A 17,956-nucleotide genomic window follows, 5' to 3' on the forward strand; every position below is an offset into this window, starting at 1 on the left:
CCCACTGGAGGTTTGAACCCCGTTTTAGCTGGGAAAAGACTCACCCCAGGATCAAAACCTCCCCACACCACAACCCCAGGGAAAGGATGCGCACCCCGACTCCCCCCCATTGCTGCTCCCGCCTTGGGCTCACGGGAAGGAGCCCCGGGATGTTTTGCAGAGCCGGGGTTACCTTGGTGGGCCGGGATCCAGCCGCTACACAGTCGGAGCCTCTGGACTGTGCCGGGGTTTGGGGGGGCTGATGGAGGGGGGGTGGGGGGTGACTCACTCCCCAGCACGCTGGCTCGGCGCAAATCTCCATGTGGATTTTAAAGTGACACGGGGGTTGTGTAAAAAGACCCAACACAAAACCCACAAAAATCCATCCCATAATCTTCCTCATTCTTGCGATCAGGCCAAATTGCTCAAGAGCCGTTCCCACAGAGAAGCCCTCCCCGCCCTGTGGCTCTGCTCTCAGAAAGCTCCATGGAGCACAGACTCGTCTCCAGGGATGCTCAGGGGCACCTTTGCAGACCCCATCCCATCCCCTTCCCCATTCTCTCTGGATTAAGGATGGGAAGAACAAACCATCCCCACAGCCTCTTCACCCCCATTTCTCCTCCCTCAACCCAGGATGGATCCCTAGGGACTCCCTCCCCGGCCCGGCACCCCACTCATGTTTCCCGACGGCTTTTCTCCCTTCTGCCTCTCACCATGGCAGAATCCAACCCTTTTCCCTTCCCACCAACCCAAAATCCCACTGGAAAACACCCAGCCGAGAGCCAACAGTTCGGCTTCACCCCAAAACTAGTCGCGCTCTGGTGTCCCCTCCCAACTCCATCACCCCCCTGTGCAAATCCATGTGCCCAACATAACCAACCCCTTTCAAAACCTCCCTGTTTCCCAGGGAATTTTGGGGAAGGATTGGGAAGGGGGAATCACCCTTGAGTTGCCCCCTCACCCCCAGCTCTTACCTGCACACGCTGTGCTGGGTGAGCGGCTGCCAGCACCATGTGTCTCACCCAGGCGAAGGCGTTTCCCTTTTCCTGCCTCACCTTTCCAGTCCGGCTTCTCCGGGATGATAAACCCCAGAAATGCCGCCTCTGTTAACCCTTCATGTGCTAGGGAGCCATCCCACCACCAGGCATCGGGGCGGCGATGCACCATCTCGCACCGGGGCCATCGCTGATGGGGTTTTGCTTTGATACGAAGGGGGAAGGGGGGAGGAATTTGCAGCACGTGTGCATGGGGGTAAAATCAGGGGAGTTTGCTTTCTTGTGGGGGTTTTTTTCCATGGCAGCACAGTTTATGGAGCCGGAGGAACCGGCTCAGCACCTTTTTCCTGCGTCACCACAAGGCGCCAAGGCAGAAACGGTGTGGCCGTGGGGGGAGGACAGGGCAACACATTCCTCCCACGCTTGGCTTCCGCTGACAGAAACCCGCAGGCAGGGCCATGTCCTACCCCCCCCCCCCCCCCCCCCCGCCGTGTCCCCCCCATCCCTCTCCATGTCCTGTCCCTCCACTCCATCCCAACAATGGGTTTTTGCGGGACGGACATTTGGGCCTTTCCGGCACCTTCACCCCCCCCACTCAGCACCTCCCGTGCCCGATGCCTTTATTTCAGATGGGGGGGGGGGGGGGGGGACGACACACAATTATCTGCCCACGGCACCGCAGATGCCCGTTTCCCGCGCCCAGCAGTGGGTTCACAGCGGGGTGATGGTCTCGGTCAGGTCCTGGGGGGGGATTGCTGCTGGTGAGGGGTCCTGGTTCATGTCCTGCTCCAGTGTCCCAGGACAGCCATGCTCCTGGGAGAGAAATGGAGGTGACGCTGAGCCGGCTGGGATGGAGAGCTGGCCCTTCGATGGGCCAGGAAGGGCTGAGTTCAGCAGGTGGGGGTCAGCATCTCCCTGCCCCCCCCCAAGTGCTGCTGCACCCACCTCAGTTTGGGAGCTGAAGGGGTCACTGCTGTCTCCAGTGCAGCCACCTGGGGCTGTGTCGGGGGCCACATCCAATCCCATCTGCCAGCAGAGAGATGTCACACGGGGCTGGATTTGTCCCACGGACCCCCAGCCCCATATCCTCGCACCCCACCAGATGCCCTCAGCACAGGCTGGGTCTCCAAACAAGCTGGGCATCCCGTTGCCATCACTGTGCATGGATGTAGCCCCCCCCCCCCCCCCATCCATCCCCCCGCCCCGGCACCAGCACCAGAAATTCCTCACCTGAGCCTCTGGCACCGCCTCGGCCTCGCCATCCATCACCGCCGTGCTCTGCTCGAAGTCACCGCGCTCGCCCGTGGCACCGCTGAGTCGGCACGTCTCCTGCCCGCCGCCCGGAGACGGACAGGCCGTGGGGCCGGGGGCATCGCAGCGGATGGCCGAGGCTGGGGACGGTGGCTCCCTGGGACGTGCTGGACCCTCAGCATCGGCGGCCGTGCCGTCCGGCTGACAGGGCTCACCCGCAGGAGCCGTGGCTTGGCTCACCTCCAGCCCGGCTGTGGCTCCTTCCTGCGCCAGCGGCGCGGTGCCGGCAGCTTGGGCAATGGCCTCTGATAAAATCAGCGATGCCAGGGAAGTGGCGATGCCCTCGGCCACCTCCTGCACCCCACTGACAGCTCCTGCTGGCTCCGGATCCCGGCTTTCAGCCAGCCCAGAGGAGCCAGGACCCGGCTCCACAGCTGCCACTGATATCCCCTGCTCATGCGATGGAGCTTCGGAGCTGGGGCCAGGCTCTGGAGCCTCCTCGCTGGACACCGATGCCGTCTCTGACAGGGACCCACCGCTGGCGGGTGAAGCTGGTGGCGGGCCAGGGATGGTGGCACCCAGGTCCCCATTGGAGACGGGGTCCGTGGCACTGCTGTCCACTCCTGGGGACATCACCGTGGCTTCCACTTCCACTGCAGGCTGCCAGTCTGGTGCCTTCCCTGGGCAGGGAAACATGGCTGGCGGGCTCACCGGTGAGGAGATGACCAGTGAGCGCCGGTTGCTGTGTGGGAGAAGGACAGAGGGGGTTAAACCACACTCCAGCATCATCCTTGGGGACATGCGGCACCGTGGTGTCACCATCCTGCCTTCCCCATCTGGCACAAGTGATGAACAACCCCAATTAATTAACCCAACACCACGGAAGCACCCTCAGCCAGCAGTGGGAGACTCTTGCCTGTCCCAGGGCTGGAGGCTGCATCACGCTGCTGCTTTTCAGGGGGACAACGGGGACGACAGGCAATTTGGCCGCTTGATACCCCCCCACCCCACCAGATCTCGCCCCCTCATTTACCCCGAGATGCCTTTAATGATGAAGACCTTGCTGGAGTGCTGCTTGTCCAGTTTGCTCATCACCTCATAGAGGTCGCGATTGAGCTGTGAAGAGATGGGGGAGGCAGGGGGAGGGGAAAACACATCAGCCGGGCCCTCCTGGTGCCACCCATCACCTGGCAGCACCATGAATGTCCGTGGGGTGCTCTAAGTTATTAAATTAAATGAAGAGCAGCGAAGGCCCGAGGGGGGCAGTTGGCACTGGTGTAGAGCTGGAGGAGCCGGGGATGCCTGTGAGACTGCTGGGGAGGGGGCAAGGGGAGCGGTGTTTTGGGGTGTCACCTTGCCCCCTTACCTTGCTCATCTCCTTGTAGAAGACGTCCCGGAGGTTGGAGATGTTCTGGAAGATGGTCACGTAGCAGGCGATGCGGCTGCAGGAGGGAAAGCACAGCAGAAGCTGGGGGGGGTGTCGGGTTGCTGAGCACCCATTGTCTGGGGGCCCCGAGGAGTTGGGTAACAGCAGGTTGGTCCGCCTGGGTCAGCCGGCCATGAGGCTGCACCATCACGGCCACACGCAGCTGACGGCACCAGGGACCTTGTGCTCGGACGATGCTTTTCCGAGGGGACCCACCATGGACGGGGGTGGGAGGGGGCTGCCTTTGCCTCCCCCCTTGCAGACAGGGTTGGGGGGGGGGGGCTGCAGATGCCACTGGCTTCTAGGCAGGCCCAGCACCACCTGCTGCAGCCTCACCATGTCCCCACATCCCTGCAGTGTCCCCCAGGCCCTTAATGTCCCTGCGCCCCTCTAACACACCCCATTCCCTTCAGCATCCCCAGTACCTGCCATACAGAACCGGCAGCTCCTCCCGAAGGTCTTTATTCAGGTCTTCAAACACAGCTTGGGCTTTATTAAACTCTTCCTCAGCCTGTGGGAAGGGAGACAGGGGGAAATCATGGCCATGCTGGCACAACTGGGGCAGAGGGGAGGTTTCTCTGGGTGGGGGTTCTGGATGGGGGTCCCGGGGGATGCTTGACCTTGGCGATTTTTGCCTCGTCCTTTTTCTTGGAGCTTTGCAGAGCTTCCAGGTGATGCCGGGCGCTGTCGTAGTCCACCAGCTTACGTCCGCGCTTGGCAATGCGCTCCTGCACGGGGCAGGGTAAGCCACCATCTGTGTGTGTGTGTGTCCCACACCCCCCGTGGCACATCCCTCTGCCCCGACATAGCACACAGAATGGGGGGTGGGGGGTGGGGTTGTACCTTAAAGTCCCCAAACTGAGCCAGGTAGTTCTCCATCAGCCGCAGGGCTTGGTCGGCCAACTTCGCCTCGTAGTCATCCCACAGGAGGTCATTGCTCTGGCAGGATGAAAACATCAGGGAATGGGGAGAATAAACACCCACTTCCACCCCCAAAGCCCTCTCTGGCTTTATGCTCCAGGTTGCATCCCCAGGGACACCCTGGCCAGGCTCGCTGCCTCCCCACCCCCCGCAGCGCCCTGAGGGCACCCTTGGGGATGGCAGGGGTGCATCAAGGGGCTCACGTCTGCGATGGCTTTCAGGTCCTCGTGACCGTCCCAGTCGGGGCTGTAAATCTCCTGCAGCGTTTCGGCCACTTTCCGGGAGCTCTCGTGCATCACTGTGGCCCCACCGGCCCGGAAAAAAACATCATTCAGCATAATTTTTTAATTACTAAATAGTATTTATTCCTATTAATTACTACTAAACATCATTTATTATCCCAGGTAAGGAAACAGGAACATTCAGCCCCCTTCTCAGCTTCTGGGTTGTGCCCAGGGGGTTTCCCAGAGTACTTTCGGGGAGGGGGTGCCGTACCTTTCACGGCGCCAAGGAAAGCCTTGAGGTCTTTATAGAGTCTATGGCCTTCGTTCTGCAAAGCAACATGGTGAGGGAACAGGTCAGCGCCATTCCTGAGGGCTGGAGGCAATTTCCATGCGCCCAGTGAGGACAGAGGGACCCCAGGAGGCAGCGGGGCCAAGGGATGGTGTAGGGGTGGTGTCCTCATCCCCTGTTCCCTTCCCCAGTTCCCCACTCTGACCTGCTGCAGCTGGAAGTTGTAGGCACTTTGCTCAAACTGCTCGTCTTTGGTTTCCACCGTTTTGCCCAATTTCTGCAAAACCTGAGATGGAGAAAGGTGGGAAAAGCTATCGGCCGTGAGCTCTCACCAGGCTCTGCCTCCAGGTACCCCCATCCTGGGGGATGCTGATGCAGACCAGGGATTTGGATGGGGAGGGGGGGGGCAACACACGCAAAGGTTCAGCGTGTCCTTTGGTGCTTTTTTATATTTTTAGGGAAAATCGGTGAGGTTTTGGGTGCTAACCCGTTGTCCCACCCTATAAAAGCTCATAGGTACAGCCCCGTGTACCCCAAAATAATCTGGGCACGTGACTATAGGTGCGGGCAAAGCCCTTGGGCACTGGTGACACTGTGGTGAGGATGAGGATGGTCTGTGGCTGAAGGCTGCCTCCAGAGCCACCATCACAGGAGCACAATGAAGCTGGGGCGGTCTGGGAGGGAACATTGTGGTGTCCAGGAAGACTCTGAACCCCCCTCGGGAAGCAGCTGGAGCCTGGCCCGTGCTGATACAGCTGTGGGGGACCTCAATTTAGCACCGAGCCCCAGCCAGGAAACCCAGCAGTGGGTGGGTTTGGGGGCGGGCAGGGCAGGCACCGTATCACCCACAAAATGGGAGTCATCACCTGCTTTTTTGGGGAGCAAAAGGAAAAAGGACATCCCTTAACCGCCCCAAAACAGCCAAGAATTACCCCATTTCTCTCCGCTTCCGCAGCCCTTCCCCCTCACTTCCTGCGTGGGTGGCAGGGGCTGTGCTGGTGTTCCCGGGACCATCCCCACAGCAGGTCCCACTGGGGACCCTCACCCCCACCCAACCTGTGGGACCCTGCACTAGCCACACACAGTCAGCCCCTGTACCCTCTGGGAAGCATTTTGGGTGAAGAAATCCTACTTTTAGAGAAGCCAGAAGCTGCCAGAGCAGCTTGAGGGAACATTGGGGAGATGCCATCAAGGCCAAGACCTCAGACCAACAATGATGTTGACCCAGAAGTGCCCAAATTAAGACCCTACAAGTACCCATGGGTGCCAAGCGGTGCCCGTTGTGCCACTCCCACTCCCCCCTCCTGGGTGCCAAGCGGAAGAAATAATTAAAGTCCAGTGAAAGGAGGGATTTTGGGGCTGGGTGTTGGGGGTGACCATTGCACCGTACCTTCTCCTGCGCCCGGCTGAAGCGTTTCTGGACCTGCTTGGCGAAGAGCCCGGCTCCCCCGCTCTTGCCCTCTGCCATGGCTGCAGCTCGGTTCCTGCTCGCAGCCGCACAGCACTGCGGTTTGATGTTTTCTCCGGAGGAAGTTCGAGGCGAAGCAGCTGCCGGCATCCGCCGAGCACCCGGGCACCCCCCCTTCCCGACAAGGCTCCCCCATGCACCCAGCGACGCGGGGAAGGCCGAAGCAGCAGCGGTGACCTCATGCTCACCTCGTAGACCTTGCGTGAGTGTGGGATTTGGGGTTTAAACGGGATTTTCAGTGCGATTTTGATGGTGTCTTTTGTTTCCGGGCCCTGCCAGGCAGCTCCTCAGGGATGCAGCTACCAGCAAGGTAGGAACAGCCACCAACATCCAACATTTCCAATCGCAACGACGCATGGGTTAGGAAATAGAGCTAACAGCTGGGAAAAATCCCAACCAGATCCGCCCCCCATCCCCACCAAGGGGATTTGCCCCATTTTCCCCTTCGTGTTATCCCAGACTGCCCCAAAAGCCCGCTGCTGGTGGCTTTTTCATGTGGGTTTTGCCTACGGTGTGAGGAAGAGGAGGGATGCTCTGGGATAAGGGAAGGGAAAGGGATGCTGGGGGTTGGAGGAGAAAGGATGGGGAGGTGGTGGGACAAAGCATCCACCAGCATGATAGAGAGATGAACAGGTTTTATTGACGCTGGCTACGAGCTTTTAACCCAAGGGAATGGGGGGGGGGAGGGGATGTCCACCGCCTGAGCCGGGGACAGGGCTCTTCTCATGCCACAGCTCAGTTCTGGGCTATCGTCTGGAAGGAAAAGAAAGTCAATGGTTGAGTCAGGTGGGGATAGAGCTGGGACACTGGTGTTACAACAGCGCCAGGTCTCAGCCCCCCTGCCTGCCCCCTGTTTGTCTCCTTACATTCGTTATCCAGGAGATGTAGGCAGAGACGCGAGTGAAGACGGTGGGTTTATACTGAACGTTGCAGCCCAGGCTGGAGACGAAGCTGGTGACGCCGTGGACCTGGTACTGCCCGTTCACAGAGCAGTGCAGGGGGCCGCCCGAATCGCCCTGCGGGACCCAGGAACCCAGAGTGAGCGGGGAGGAACTGGGATGCCATTTGGGTTGAGAAGGTGGGGGAAAGAGGGTTCTGAGCCGTACCTGGCAGCCGGAGCGGACACCGTCACCACCGGCGCAGACCATGGTGGTCTTGACAGTGGAGCCCCAGTAGTAAGAGCTGGAGCAGGTCTGGTAGTCCACCACGGGCAGGTACGCCTGGAGCAGGACGCTGGAGAGCTGCCCATTGGCTGTGTGACACCATGGACTGGTTAATGCCATGCTGGCCAAGAGCCCCCCCCCCAAGCAGAGCCTGCAGCCGCCACCCAACCTCTTTTCCCACCTAAAATGCCCCCAGGAAAACCGCCCACCCCATGCTGGGTGACTCCCTGCCCCAAGCAAAACTCTGCACAATGCTGCTGGGACCTCCCAGGGCTTAAATATATCACACACACACACACACACACACACACACACACACACCCCGCCATTTTTCCCAGAGTTTTGGGGTGATTGAGGGCAGGGGGGGCCATCAACACTCACTGCGGGTGAGACCCCAGCCCGTAATGTAGCAGGGGTAGTTGTTGGACAGGATGGATCCCTCCTGGGGCAGGGTCGCCAGCTGCACGTAGGAGTTCAGGGTGGCATAGCTGGCGAGGCGGATCAGGGCGATGTCATAGCTGGTGAGAGGAGGAAGAGAATGTCACAAGAACATCTCCCCCACACCACCCCACTCCCATCTGCCCCTCCCCAAACCCCCCTCCCCACGTGTGTTACCCTCCAGCGACATTGTTGCTGTTCCAGTAAGGATGGATGACGATCTTGCTCACGCTGAAGACCTGCTCGCTGCCCTCGTTTGAGTAGAGGTTGTGTTCACCGGCCACGACACGGAAATTCAGGTTACTGCTCAAAAAAAACCCCCAGGATCAGGCCAGAAATTATTGTTATTTTCACCGTGAGCCAGTACAGAAAGGATCAGGGCAAGAAGATGCTCCCAGAGGTGGTCCATGATGGACCAGAGATGGTCCCTTGACAGACAGTGACCTTAAAGGACCATCGTGTTCCAGGTTGGAGCATCTGAAGTTTCTCCTTGGAAATGTTTTTGGTGTAAAACAGTTTTTGTGGTGAGAAGAAGGTGGGGTCCACATGCCCACTCACCGGTCCACGCAATGGGCTGCAGTCATCACCCAGTTTCTCTGGATGAGGGACCCTCCGCATGTGTGATGCCAGCTGCCACTTGAGTAATACTGGAGGGAGATCTTGGGAAGGGAGGGGGGAAATGTGAGATATGGAGTGTGGGGGGGGTCTCACTGCATGGTCCACGGGGGATAAGACCCCCTTGGGATTCGCTGGTTGACCCTGGGAAGGACTCACCTGGGAGGGCCAGGCATGCGAACGCGCCTCCGTCCCACCGACTACCCGCTGCATCCCATCCAGATCCTGCTCGGAGCAGCGCCCTGTGGGAAAGAGGGGGGGAAGACTTAATTGCTATAGGGAAAGGGGGGTCCATCACCAGCTAACAAGGCCGACAGCTTCCTATGGAGAACACACCGCAGAGGGCGAGGGCGGCGAGGAGCACGAGCTGCAGCATCATCCTGGAGCACGACAATGCTGTGTCTGGGACGAGGGCTGTGGTGCCAGCAGCTTTAAAGGGGACGGAGGAAGGGGAGGCATGGGAAGAAAACCAGGTGACGCGGCCCTATCAAGCCACCTTGGTCCCCCTTCCAAAACACACACAGCCCCGAAGGTCAGGGCTGAAAACCCTTGGGTGCACCCCAGGTCTCCCTCGGGCTTGGATGGGCAGCCCAAAGCCCAGTGGATTCCTCCTGTGGGCACGTCAGGCACCGTTGTCATGAGTTTCTCCCATTCTCAAGCCCCAGCCCAGCTCTCGCGTCGCATTTATCCCCCCAGCGTTACCTCCAAGAGCTTTACGCAACACAGGGACGGTGCCTGTGTGGGCCCTGGGATGGGGAAATCAAGGTAAATGCAGGACAAGACCTTCACACCCTCCAAAAAAAACCCCAGGCAGTGCCGGAGCAGGGGCTGGATGAGCTCTACCTGGGGCAGCTGGAGATGAAACAGAACACAGACACGTTTTACAGTTAAACCCCTGATTTCTGACAAAACCAGTTCTGATTCCCCCTTCAAAAAGCAGTCGAAGCCATTCTGGGGGCCGGGGTGAGGGGGAGGTGAGCCCATGGCAGCAACGGTTTGCTACATGCCAGGAGTGGTTGCTGGAAACCAGCACTGGTGATACTGGTGATTACCGGTTCACCCAGTTCAAAGAAAAAAAAAGGAAGGAACTCCACCTGCTGCGTTTCTGCTCTTATCTTGAAGGAAAACACAAGATTCCATGGGAAAAGTGATCTCCAAATAATCCCTTGATTTGCCAGGGGGAGAAGGGAGCGCTGAGGGACAGCAGCAAACCCCCCCCCCAACCCTGATCCCAGCGCAGGGATAACCCAACCCAAATCTGAACCACCCCCTCTCACTGTGAAAGTGGCTTTAAATCCACCTTAGGGCTGTAAAAAGGGAGGTTCCAGGATAGGAAGGAGGGCAATTCAGAGGGGTGGGAGCTTGGAGAACGCTTGAGACAGCATGTCTGTAAAATAAATCATCTCTTTATTTGAGGCTGTGTAGGCAAAGACAAGTTCTCCCACCCCCATGTCACTTGCAACGGGGGTTTTACCCCCAATATCAATGAAATGGCCCCGAAAACGGCAGCTACAGTACTCAGGCTTGGAGAAAACCAGGGAGGGGGGGAGATCTCATGCCCAGGCACTGGCAAGGGCATGAAGATGCTGTGGTGCATTTGAGCGATGTGTGACCAGGAAAAAACCTTCCTCTGCATCAGCACGAGCGGGATCACACCCAGTTATCATCATCCTACGTTAATAATAATTAATAATAAAAAAAAAAAAATCACCATCTAACATCGCCCCTGTGCCCCTGAATCAAGCCTGGCTCCCATCCTGGCAGCAGCGATGCTCACAGTGCCAAGGTGAGTGAAGGCTGGATGGTGGTTGAACCGGGGGGGGGGGGGGGGGGGGGGGGAGGGAGGGGAGGGGAGGGGGGGGGCGGGATTCCCTCGCCTGCACGTGGCCATTCTAAACCACAATGCACCCTCCTGCGGGATGAGCCACACAGCCGATCCCCATCCTCCTCCTCCACACTGGAAGGAGTTTCCTCCCACCTGGTTTTCACATGCCACGTGTCTCAATGCCCAATAGGAATTTAAGAGTCTCTGGCTGGAGCCGCAGAGGGGAAGGATGAGCAGCAGCTGGGTACCAAAGAGCCTTCTCAGGCACCTCCACGACTGCCGTGCACTGGGCTCCGTGGGGGTACCGTCAGCCAAGCTCAGATCCCCAGGCTTCCCCGCTCCAAAGGCACAGGACCGAGTTCAAGGCAACCGTGAAATGCAGCATATTTCAGGCCTTCACTTCTTAAATTAAAAAAAAAAGTAATAAAATAAAGGGAAGTTTGGTTTGGATTCTTGGTTCCTGAGCACGGCTCGGGCAGCTCCGCTCCCCACTTAGGTGAAGGACCAGAGCTGGTGTGAGTCTGCTGGGTCACAGAGAACCATCGCCGGGTGCTTCCCTCGTGCTGTCAAACATGTACCCGAGGCTGGGTTTTTAATCAGCCGGCCCTGCCAGAAAAATAAAGGCATCAACTGGCTTAGCAATGCTGGTGGGATGGAGACAGGGTGTGACGGAGGGGAAGCAGCAGAGAAGCATCACTGGAGATGCCACCATCCCCTCCGGGCGATGCCCAGGGTGGAGATGTATCTCCTCACCTGCGTCAGGTCCCACTCCTCACTGGCTGGCACCCGCCCCGGTTTCCCCCGGTACTGGCAGTCACCCAGCTCGGCCGATCCTGAGCCCGCCCGCAGGCAGAGCTCCTTCCCGATGTTGTGCCGCAGCTCCCGCTGGTTCGTGTACTCAAAATACTAAGGGGGGGCAAGAGCAGAGAGGGGATGTCACACTGCTGTGCACCAGGAAAGTCACTCCTGGGGGAGAGAGGAGAAACAGGGGGGGTTGTTTGCAGGAGGGGGAGATGCTGAGAGTAGATGTATGCCCACCTGGTTGCCCCCCATCCCATGGCAGGGGTACATGATGAGTGGTTTGCCACCATGGTTGTTCTCACCGACGTCCAGGCAGCTCTTGGTGCCCTCATTTTTTATCTGTGAGGTGGAGCAGAGCCGGGGGGGGGGGGGGGGCGGTGTGAGAAGTTGGGGGGTGAGCTGCGTTCCGAGGTCCCGGGGTAGGGACCTGCCTCAGGTTTGGGTTTTGCTGGGTGTTTAATTAATTATCGCTGTACAAACACAGTCCCAGTACTGGACACCGTGTCCGGGTCCCTTGTCCCTTCCAGGACATGAGGAATGCCTGTGCCAACACCCCACTCCGAGTCAGAGGTGAGAGGAAACAAAAGGTGAATTAAGAACTGGAGCGAAGCCAGCGCCTGGCCCTTGCGCCATCCAACGCTGCTTTTCTCCTTGCCCTGGCCAAGGGCTGGGGGGGGGGGGGGGGTGTCAGATTTGGACCCCAACAACTGGCTCAGAGGAAAAGAGCTTGAGGTGGCAACTCCATCCTCAGGGATGGAGCCAGCTCTTTGCTCCCTGCCCCTGCCCAGCTGGGTTTTCCTATCCCACCCTTAACATCAGCACCAGCTCCTGGAACCTTCCATCTCTTTTGCTTGATTTAACCCAAGGCCAAGTCCTCCTCGTGCCACATCCCCACTGATTCCCCCACCCTGTAACTCGTCCCAAACCAGCTCTGCCGGATTCCAGCTCTTTCACCATCAGCCACAGCCTGAACCAGCCCCGCCAGCTGATGGGCAGACACAGTGACAATGATGGACAGACGCAGTGAGGGACAGACAAGGCTGTGTCAAAACCCTGCAGCACACTGGTTTAAATACAACCTCCCCTAAACCCAACCTTTTGGGGACCTCACTGCCAAGGACCGAGCCCAGTGGGATGCTCGGGGCACCCCTGTCCTTACCGCTCCATAAAACGCTGGAGTCAGGTCCGGAACGAACATCTCTGGGTAGACAGTCTGGAGGTACCAGGTGAAGTTCTTGCAGTGCAGCCGCTCCCTCAGCTTGCGCCGGTCTGTAATGTCACCATACGTCTTCTATCGACAAAGTCACGTGAGAGAATTAAACTAACCTCCGAAGCCAGCAAGGAAAACAGAACAAAAACCCCTCCCAAGCCGGGGCTCAGAGCTGAGGGGTCCTCCCAGCTTTGTCATCGTCTGTCACGGCATACCCAGGACTGACAGCGGTGGTGGGGTCTTGCCAGACATCCCTGATCCCAGGGAGGACCCCTCAGGCTCTGGCCCCTCGCCGAGGGGGCCAGGACATTTTGGTGGTGTAAAAAAAAGAATAATTAAAGATGTTTAAACACCCACTCCCCAATGTTTTTCTATTCAAAACATTATGGCCAAAAATATTTAAAACAGCTTTTCAGCTACACCTTCCCACCTGCACTTGCTGTCCCACCTCCAGGCTGAGCATCCTCCCTCTGCTCAGGCTTGAGCTCCCTGCAGGACCAGCCCCCTCCTTGGGAGATCTACCAGCACCCCCAGTACCTCTCTGGCCATCTGCGCGGCTTGCTGGTTCCTCCGGTAGAAGATCTCCTTGTAGTCATCCATCCAGACCTCAGCCAGGCGAACCTGGTTCCTGGAGATGACCTGGGTGCCCTTGGGGAAGGTGTGGGGACTCTTGGAGCGGAAGACGTGACCCACGACGGAGCAAGGGATGATCTCGACTTGTCCCCCGCACTGCCAAACCTTTGGGGAGGCAATACCTGAGATGCTGGGGGTCTAACACCCCCCACCCCATCCTGCCCAAGAAGAAGCATCCCTGAAGACGCTCTTTAGAAGTTGGCACTGCCCCGTCCTTACCCTGAAGGACATTTCCACGTTCTCACCCCCCCAGATCTCCATCTGATCGTCGTAGGAGCCAATGCGCTCGAAGTAGGACCTGGAGATGGAGAAGAGGCCCCCGGCGAAGGTCGGGGACCTACAGGGGAAGGAGAAGGAGGGGGGAATAAAAAGAGAAGAGCAAAAGTCTGAGTTTTGGGGACGTCATGACCCTCACGGTGGGCGTGAGCACTTTGTGGCTGCGTGTGTCCATCCCCCCCTCCCCAAATCTCTCTGCCCCACCCAGCTGTGCCCCAGATGTAGTGGCTTTGACAGAGGGGCCGGAGGTGGCAGTGGTGGCAGCGTGACATGGAGGGGCCTCGCTGCCAGCTCTCCACTCAGAGTGAGGGGGATATTGTTACTGAAAACCTATCGCTGAAAAGTAAAGGGGGGGATTAGAGCTCGGTGGCCAGAGCCCCATTCACTGCACCAGCTCCTATAATCTTCTCCATCTGATCTTTAGAGGAGGCTGGAACAGAAACTGCCTTTATTCAAGGGGAGGTTTGGGGGATGGAATAAATGACAAAGAGGATTGGCTGAGCTGCTGCGTTCCTGACGGGCAGAGATGAGACGCTGCAGGGAGCCAAACCGCTGGCTCGTGGTTAAAAGGACCTTTACTGGGACAGGGACATCTCCCAGGTGACCTCTGCACAAAGCCAGCCCTGCTGCCGGCCAGGGGACAGGTGCGGATGAGGCCAGGCAGGGCACCCGGCTTATCATGGGGGCAGAGAAGAGGGGGAGGCAGGAAAACCCCCTTGGGGTTTCTCTGTGTGGAAATAAGAGAAGAAAAATAAGGGGGCTGGGGCAGACAGGTGCCCACCCTGTGCCCTCAGAGCAAGGAGACACAAGGCAGCGATGGAACCCTTAACAAGAGGCTTTGCAGGAGCGGGGAGGTGAGTGGGATAACTCAGAGGTGGTTTTGGAGAAGGTACTTTACAGCTCCATGTTTGCCAGACCCTGGGTGTGACTCTTCCTCTGCCAGCCCCATGGCTTCAACTCTGCCTGAGCCACCTGAGATCCCTCGAACCAGCTGAGATCCCTCAAACCAAGCATCTCACAAGGGAAGTTCTGCTGGGAAGGGACAGCGTCATCCACCTGAAGCCACCCAAACCAACAGGGAAAACCCAATTTACTGGAAAAAGGAGAAAAAACAACAGGAGGAAGGGGCCAGTTCCCAGCACAGGGCACCCAGCTCTTTGTCATCTCTCCCTAAACATGCTCAGATGGTTCATTTTGCCACCTTTAGGTCTAAAAGTGACAATCCTGGGGCTCATCTGACCTTTGCTACCAGCACACCAGCCCCAAAGACACATCCCCACAAAAGCTTACTTGATGGGGAAGGTCTCGTCCTTCCTCCGCTGCCTCTCGTGGGGTGGGACAACCTCCCAGCCGAAAGTCAGGCTCCAGTCGAAGTTGCCCCTGCTGTGCTGCTTGCCATTCTGGATGGGTTTGGAGAACTCGAAGGTGTTGAGGTCGATGGTGGCGATATCAGGGCTTACGACGGCCGTAGGCTCTTCAGCGATGCGGGATAAGAGGGGCTCCAGCCAGCCGTGGAAACACTCGCCTGGGGCAGGGCGAGCAATTTGGTCATGGAGCAGACAACTTCACCCCCCTCCAGCTCGCTGGGGGCCCCTGGGACATGCTGTGTACTCACAGTGGGCATCCAGGAAGGTCAGGACCTCACCGCTGGCCACGCTGGCCCCCAGCAGCCGTGCCGTGATCAGTCCTTTCCGCTCCTCCTGCCGCACAACCCGCACGATCTGAAGCTGCTCCACGTAGTGATCCAGCTCGTCCTTTAGGTACTCTGGGGTGGGGAGAAGAGCAACCAGTAGATGCTGGTCCTTGTGTCCCGCCAGCCTGTCCTGCTGCCCCCATCCCATCCTTTGCAGGAGCTGCTGCTCCGACCCAGGATCAGACCTGGGGACACACAGAGCATCCCTTCCCCCAGATCCAAGAGTGATTTTGACCAAAGAATGTGAATTTTGTGAAGGCACCAGCCACGCGTCCCATCTAATCCTCCACCAAGGAGGGACTGGAGAAACAACGGGGCAAGAAAGTCTTGTACCCTGTGGCTGAAGTGTCACTGGGACCCAGAGGATGAGCTGTCACCAAGAGACAGGACAGCAGATAAGGTACCACCCAGGGAAATTGGGATTTCTCTCCTTCCTCTGCAGATGCAGCCAAGCCAAAAGCTGGGAACAACCAACTGAGAGCTGGGATGACTGGAGACCTGACCCAGGAAAGGATCCCAAGTCCCCACTGCAGCAGGAGCCGAGCTCAGGGGCAATAAAGCCTTGCACTGCCCCAGCGCTTCTGTTCCTTGATCACCCGTGCAGATGCTGTAGGTGGAGAGGGAACATTTATCTCCAGGGTGAGGGCAAAGTCCACTCCTCCCCAGCGCCCTGACGCTGAGCCACATCATTAAGAACCACGTCGTTAATTTGCTCTGGGTGTAGCTAATTGCAGCCTGGTGGGCTGGTGGGTGAGATGTTTGCAGGACATGGGAGGAGAGCCTGGTTTTTCTCCAGGTGTGGAGAAGGGAAAATCCCCACAGATGCTCCCAGAAAAGCCACGTGGAAGAGCTGCCAGCGTGTCGGAGACTCGGTGTGAGCAGTTTCTCCTCCGAGCTGGCTCAGAACTGCTGCTCCCCAGGGATGGATGGAAGGATGCTCACCATCTCCCAGTATCCCACTGGCTCCCAAATCCCACCACAGCTCCCACATCTCTCTCCCACCCACCATCCGTGCTGGCATCGTCCACCAGGATGATCTCCTTCAGCAGGAGGGCGGGGGAGGCATGCAGGACGCTGTACACCGTCCGCAGTAGTGTCGACCACGCTTCGTTGTGGAAGACGATGACAACACTGGTGGTGGGCAGGGGGGGACATCGCTTGAATTTCTGGTCAATGCACCTCCAAGAGAGAAAAGCAGCGGTCTAAGCGAGATGGGGAGTGGGGGGACACAACAGACACAGCAGAAATAAAACGCCCTTCATCCCCACCATGCCCCGCCAGCCACGGCAGGAGATTGGCTCCTTGCAGCTCCCAGCTCTTCACTGCTTTGATTTCAATTGATTTCTACCTCCTCCCCCGCCTCTCTGCTGCCGGTCAAGTGAATCACATTCCTGCCGCCCGCCTGGCCCCGGTGTCCCCCCCATTGTCACCGCTACACCTGCTAAGCACAGATAATCGCCTGCCGGCACGGGGTGAGGGACACAGAGCAGTTTCCATGCCAGGGCTGGGTTTCTACCTCCTATTCAAGCCTTTTTTCCACCCCAAAATCCCCCCCACCCCTCCCCATTGCCTTCCTCAGCCCATCCCTCCCCAGCAGGCAGGGGCTGGGGGCTGTGCTTTAATCCAGCCGCCCACAGCTGGGGAAAGGAAATCTCTGGAGTTTACGTCCTTTCCTTCATCCCCCCCCTTCACTCCCCTTTTCCCAACCCCAGTGGGGTCTGAGGTTGTTCCACTCAGCTAAGAAAATAAAATGTCCAACAACTGGAGAGGGCTGAAATAAAAGAGGGAGGGAAAGGAGGAAGGAAGGAGGGAGATGCCGGAGCCACCCAGCTGCTGTTAAAATCCAACTCTCCCTAAATTAGGTGGGCGAATAACTAAACACGTGGACTTTTCCAGCCCTCCCTCTGTTCCCATCCCCTGCCAACACTCAGTTTCATCCCGCTCTGAACCTGCTTTTAACTCTCCTTAAACCCGTGTCATCATCATGCCCCACCAAACCCCCCCTCCCAGGGAGCAAACAGACCCAGGGGCGATTTGGGTGACAGCTCTTACTCCGGCGGGCGGCTGTCGGGCCCCAGCGCTCGCTGGAGGGAGATGCGGTCGCTGGCGAAGGCGTTGAAGCAATGCTTCTCGTAGCCCCGCTCCTTCTCCTTCATCTCCTCTGGTGTCCATCGGTCCTTCTTGAAGGCTTTGCCATCAGCTCCGGGGCTGGCGGGGTCTTGGGGGGGTCTCTCCATCAGTGGTCGAAGCTCGGCCCCCGTGTAGACGCCGGGGAGGCAGGAGCGAGCGCTGGGGGCTGGTTCCTCCTGCTGCACCGGAGCGCCAATCTGCAGCTTGGGCATGGAGTCTCGGATGTTGTTGACTGCCCCCAGCATCAGGTCGAGAACTTGGTCCTTCCCTTGGACGATGTTCTTCAGCCACGGTTCCTCACCTGGGTCCTTGTTCCCCACATCCTTCTGCAGGATGAAGAGGAAGATGACGAAGATGGCGCCTGCCAAAGCCACCTTCAAGGGGCTGTAGCGTCTCCGGAAAAGCCTCATATTTCTTTAATTTTATCTTTATTTTGTGGTTTAAGGAAGGTGTGTCCTGCGGCGATGGGAATTTCAGGGATGTGGGGGCTCAGGTTGCTTCATGATGTTCTGCTCAGCTCCACAAACCTGAGGAGGAGAAACACCAGCAAGGTTAACTCACAGACTGGAGGTGCTTTGGCTGCACCCCTGGGATATTAAATCATCAACGTAATATTAAT

General features: G+C 58.1%; 3 protein-coding genes across 3 annotated transcripts; all 3 read right to left on the reverse strand.

Moving 5' to 3' along the window:
• Positions 1–1,583: 1,583 nt before the first annotated feature.
• BIN2 (bridging integrator 2) lies at positions 1,584–6,553 on the reverse strand (the record flags this gene model as incomplete). The annotated part of the gene is made up of 12 exons (XM_084277234.1): positions 1,584–1,787; positions 1,920–2,000; positions 2,205–2,967; positions 3,259–3,341; positions 3,592–3,667; positions 4,077–4,162; positions 4,272–4,379; positions 4,495–4,590; positions 4,776–4,870; positions 5,068–5,122; positions 5,291–5,371; positions 6,476–6,553. The coding sequence occupies 12 exons, from the start codon at positions 6,551–6,553 to the stop codon at positions 1,686–1,688; spliced, it is 1,704 nt and encodes a 567-aa protein (XP_084133360.1). The 3' UTR covers positions 1,584–1,685.
• Positions 6,554–7,175: 622 nt separating this feature from the next.
• Positions 7,176–9,017, reverse strand: CELA1 (chymotrypsin like elastase 1). The gene is made up of 7 exons (XM_084277228.1): positions 8,929–9,017; positions 8,713–8,813; positions 8,332–8,457; positions 8,098–8,234; positions 7,660–7,805; positions 7,420–7,569; positions 7,176–7,306 (listed from the first exon to the last, which is right to left on the reverse strand). Exons 1-7 carry the CDS (start codon positions 8,980–8,982, stop codon positions 7,289–7,291), a joined length of 732 nt encoding a protein of 243 aa, XP_084133354.1. The 5' UTR covers positions 8,983–9,017; the 3' UTR covers positions 7,176–7,288.
• Positions 9,018–11,086: 2,069 nt separating this feature from the next.
• GALNT6 (polypeptide N-acetylgalactosaminyltransferase 6) lies at positions 11,087–17,747 on the reverse strand (the record flags this gene model as incomplete). Its single annotated transcript, XM_084277151.1, has 10 exons — positions 11,087–11,200; positions 11,348–11,500; positions 11,633–11,734; positions 12,555–12,686; positions 13,143–13,343; positions 13,458–13,575; positions 14,805–15,039; positions 15,130–15,279; positions 16,214–16,386; positions 17,260–17,747. 10 exons carry the CDS (start codon positions 17,745–17,747, stop codon positions 11,087–11,089), a joined length of 1,866 nt encoding a protein of 621 aa, XP_084133277.1.
• Between the last annotated feature and the right edge of the window lie 209 nt (positions 17,748–17,956).

This window comes from Gallinula chloropus (assembly GCF_964237585.1).
Source record: "Gallinula chloropus genome assembly, chromosome: 31".
In the NCBI taxonomy this organism is placed as follows: Eukaryota; Metazoa; Chordata; class Aves; order Gruiformes; family Rallidae; genus Gallinula; species Gallinula chloropus.

Excerpts from the sequence above, each read along its gene's own strand:
- CELA1 (XM_084277228.1), bottom strand. The coding sequence starts at position 8,982 with ATGCAGCGGGTAGTCGGTGGGACGGAGGCGCGTTCGCATGCCTGGCCC. Across the intron at positions 8,458-8,712 it reads GCAGCCCATTGCGTGGACCG|TAACCTGAATTTCCGTGTCG; the intron begins GTGAGTGGGCAT and ends TTTTTTGAGCAG. Across the intron at positions 7,806-8,097 it reads GGGCTGGGGTCTCACCCGCA|CCAATGGGCAGCTCTCCAGC; the intron begins GTGAGTGTTGAT and ends GGTGTCACACAG.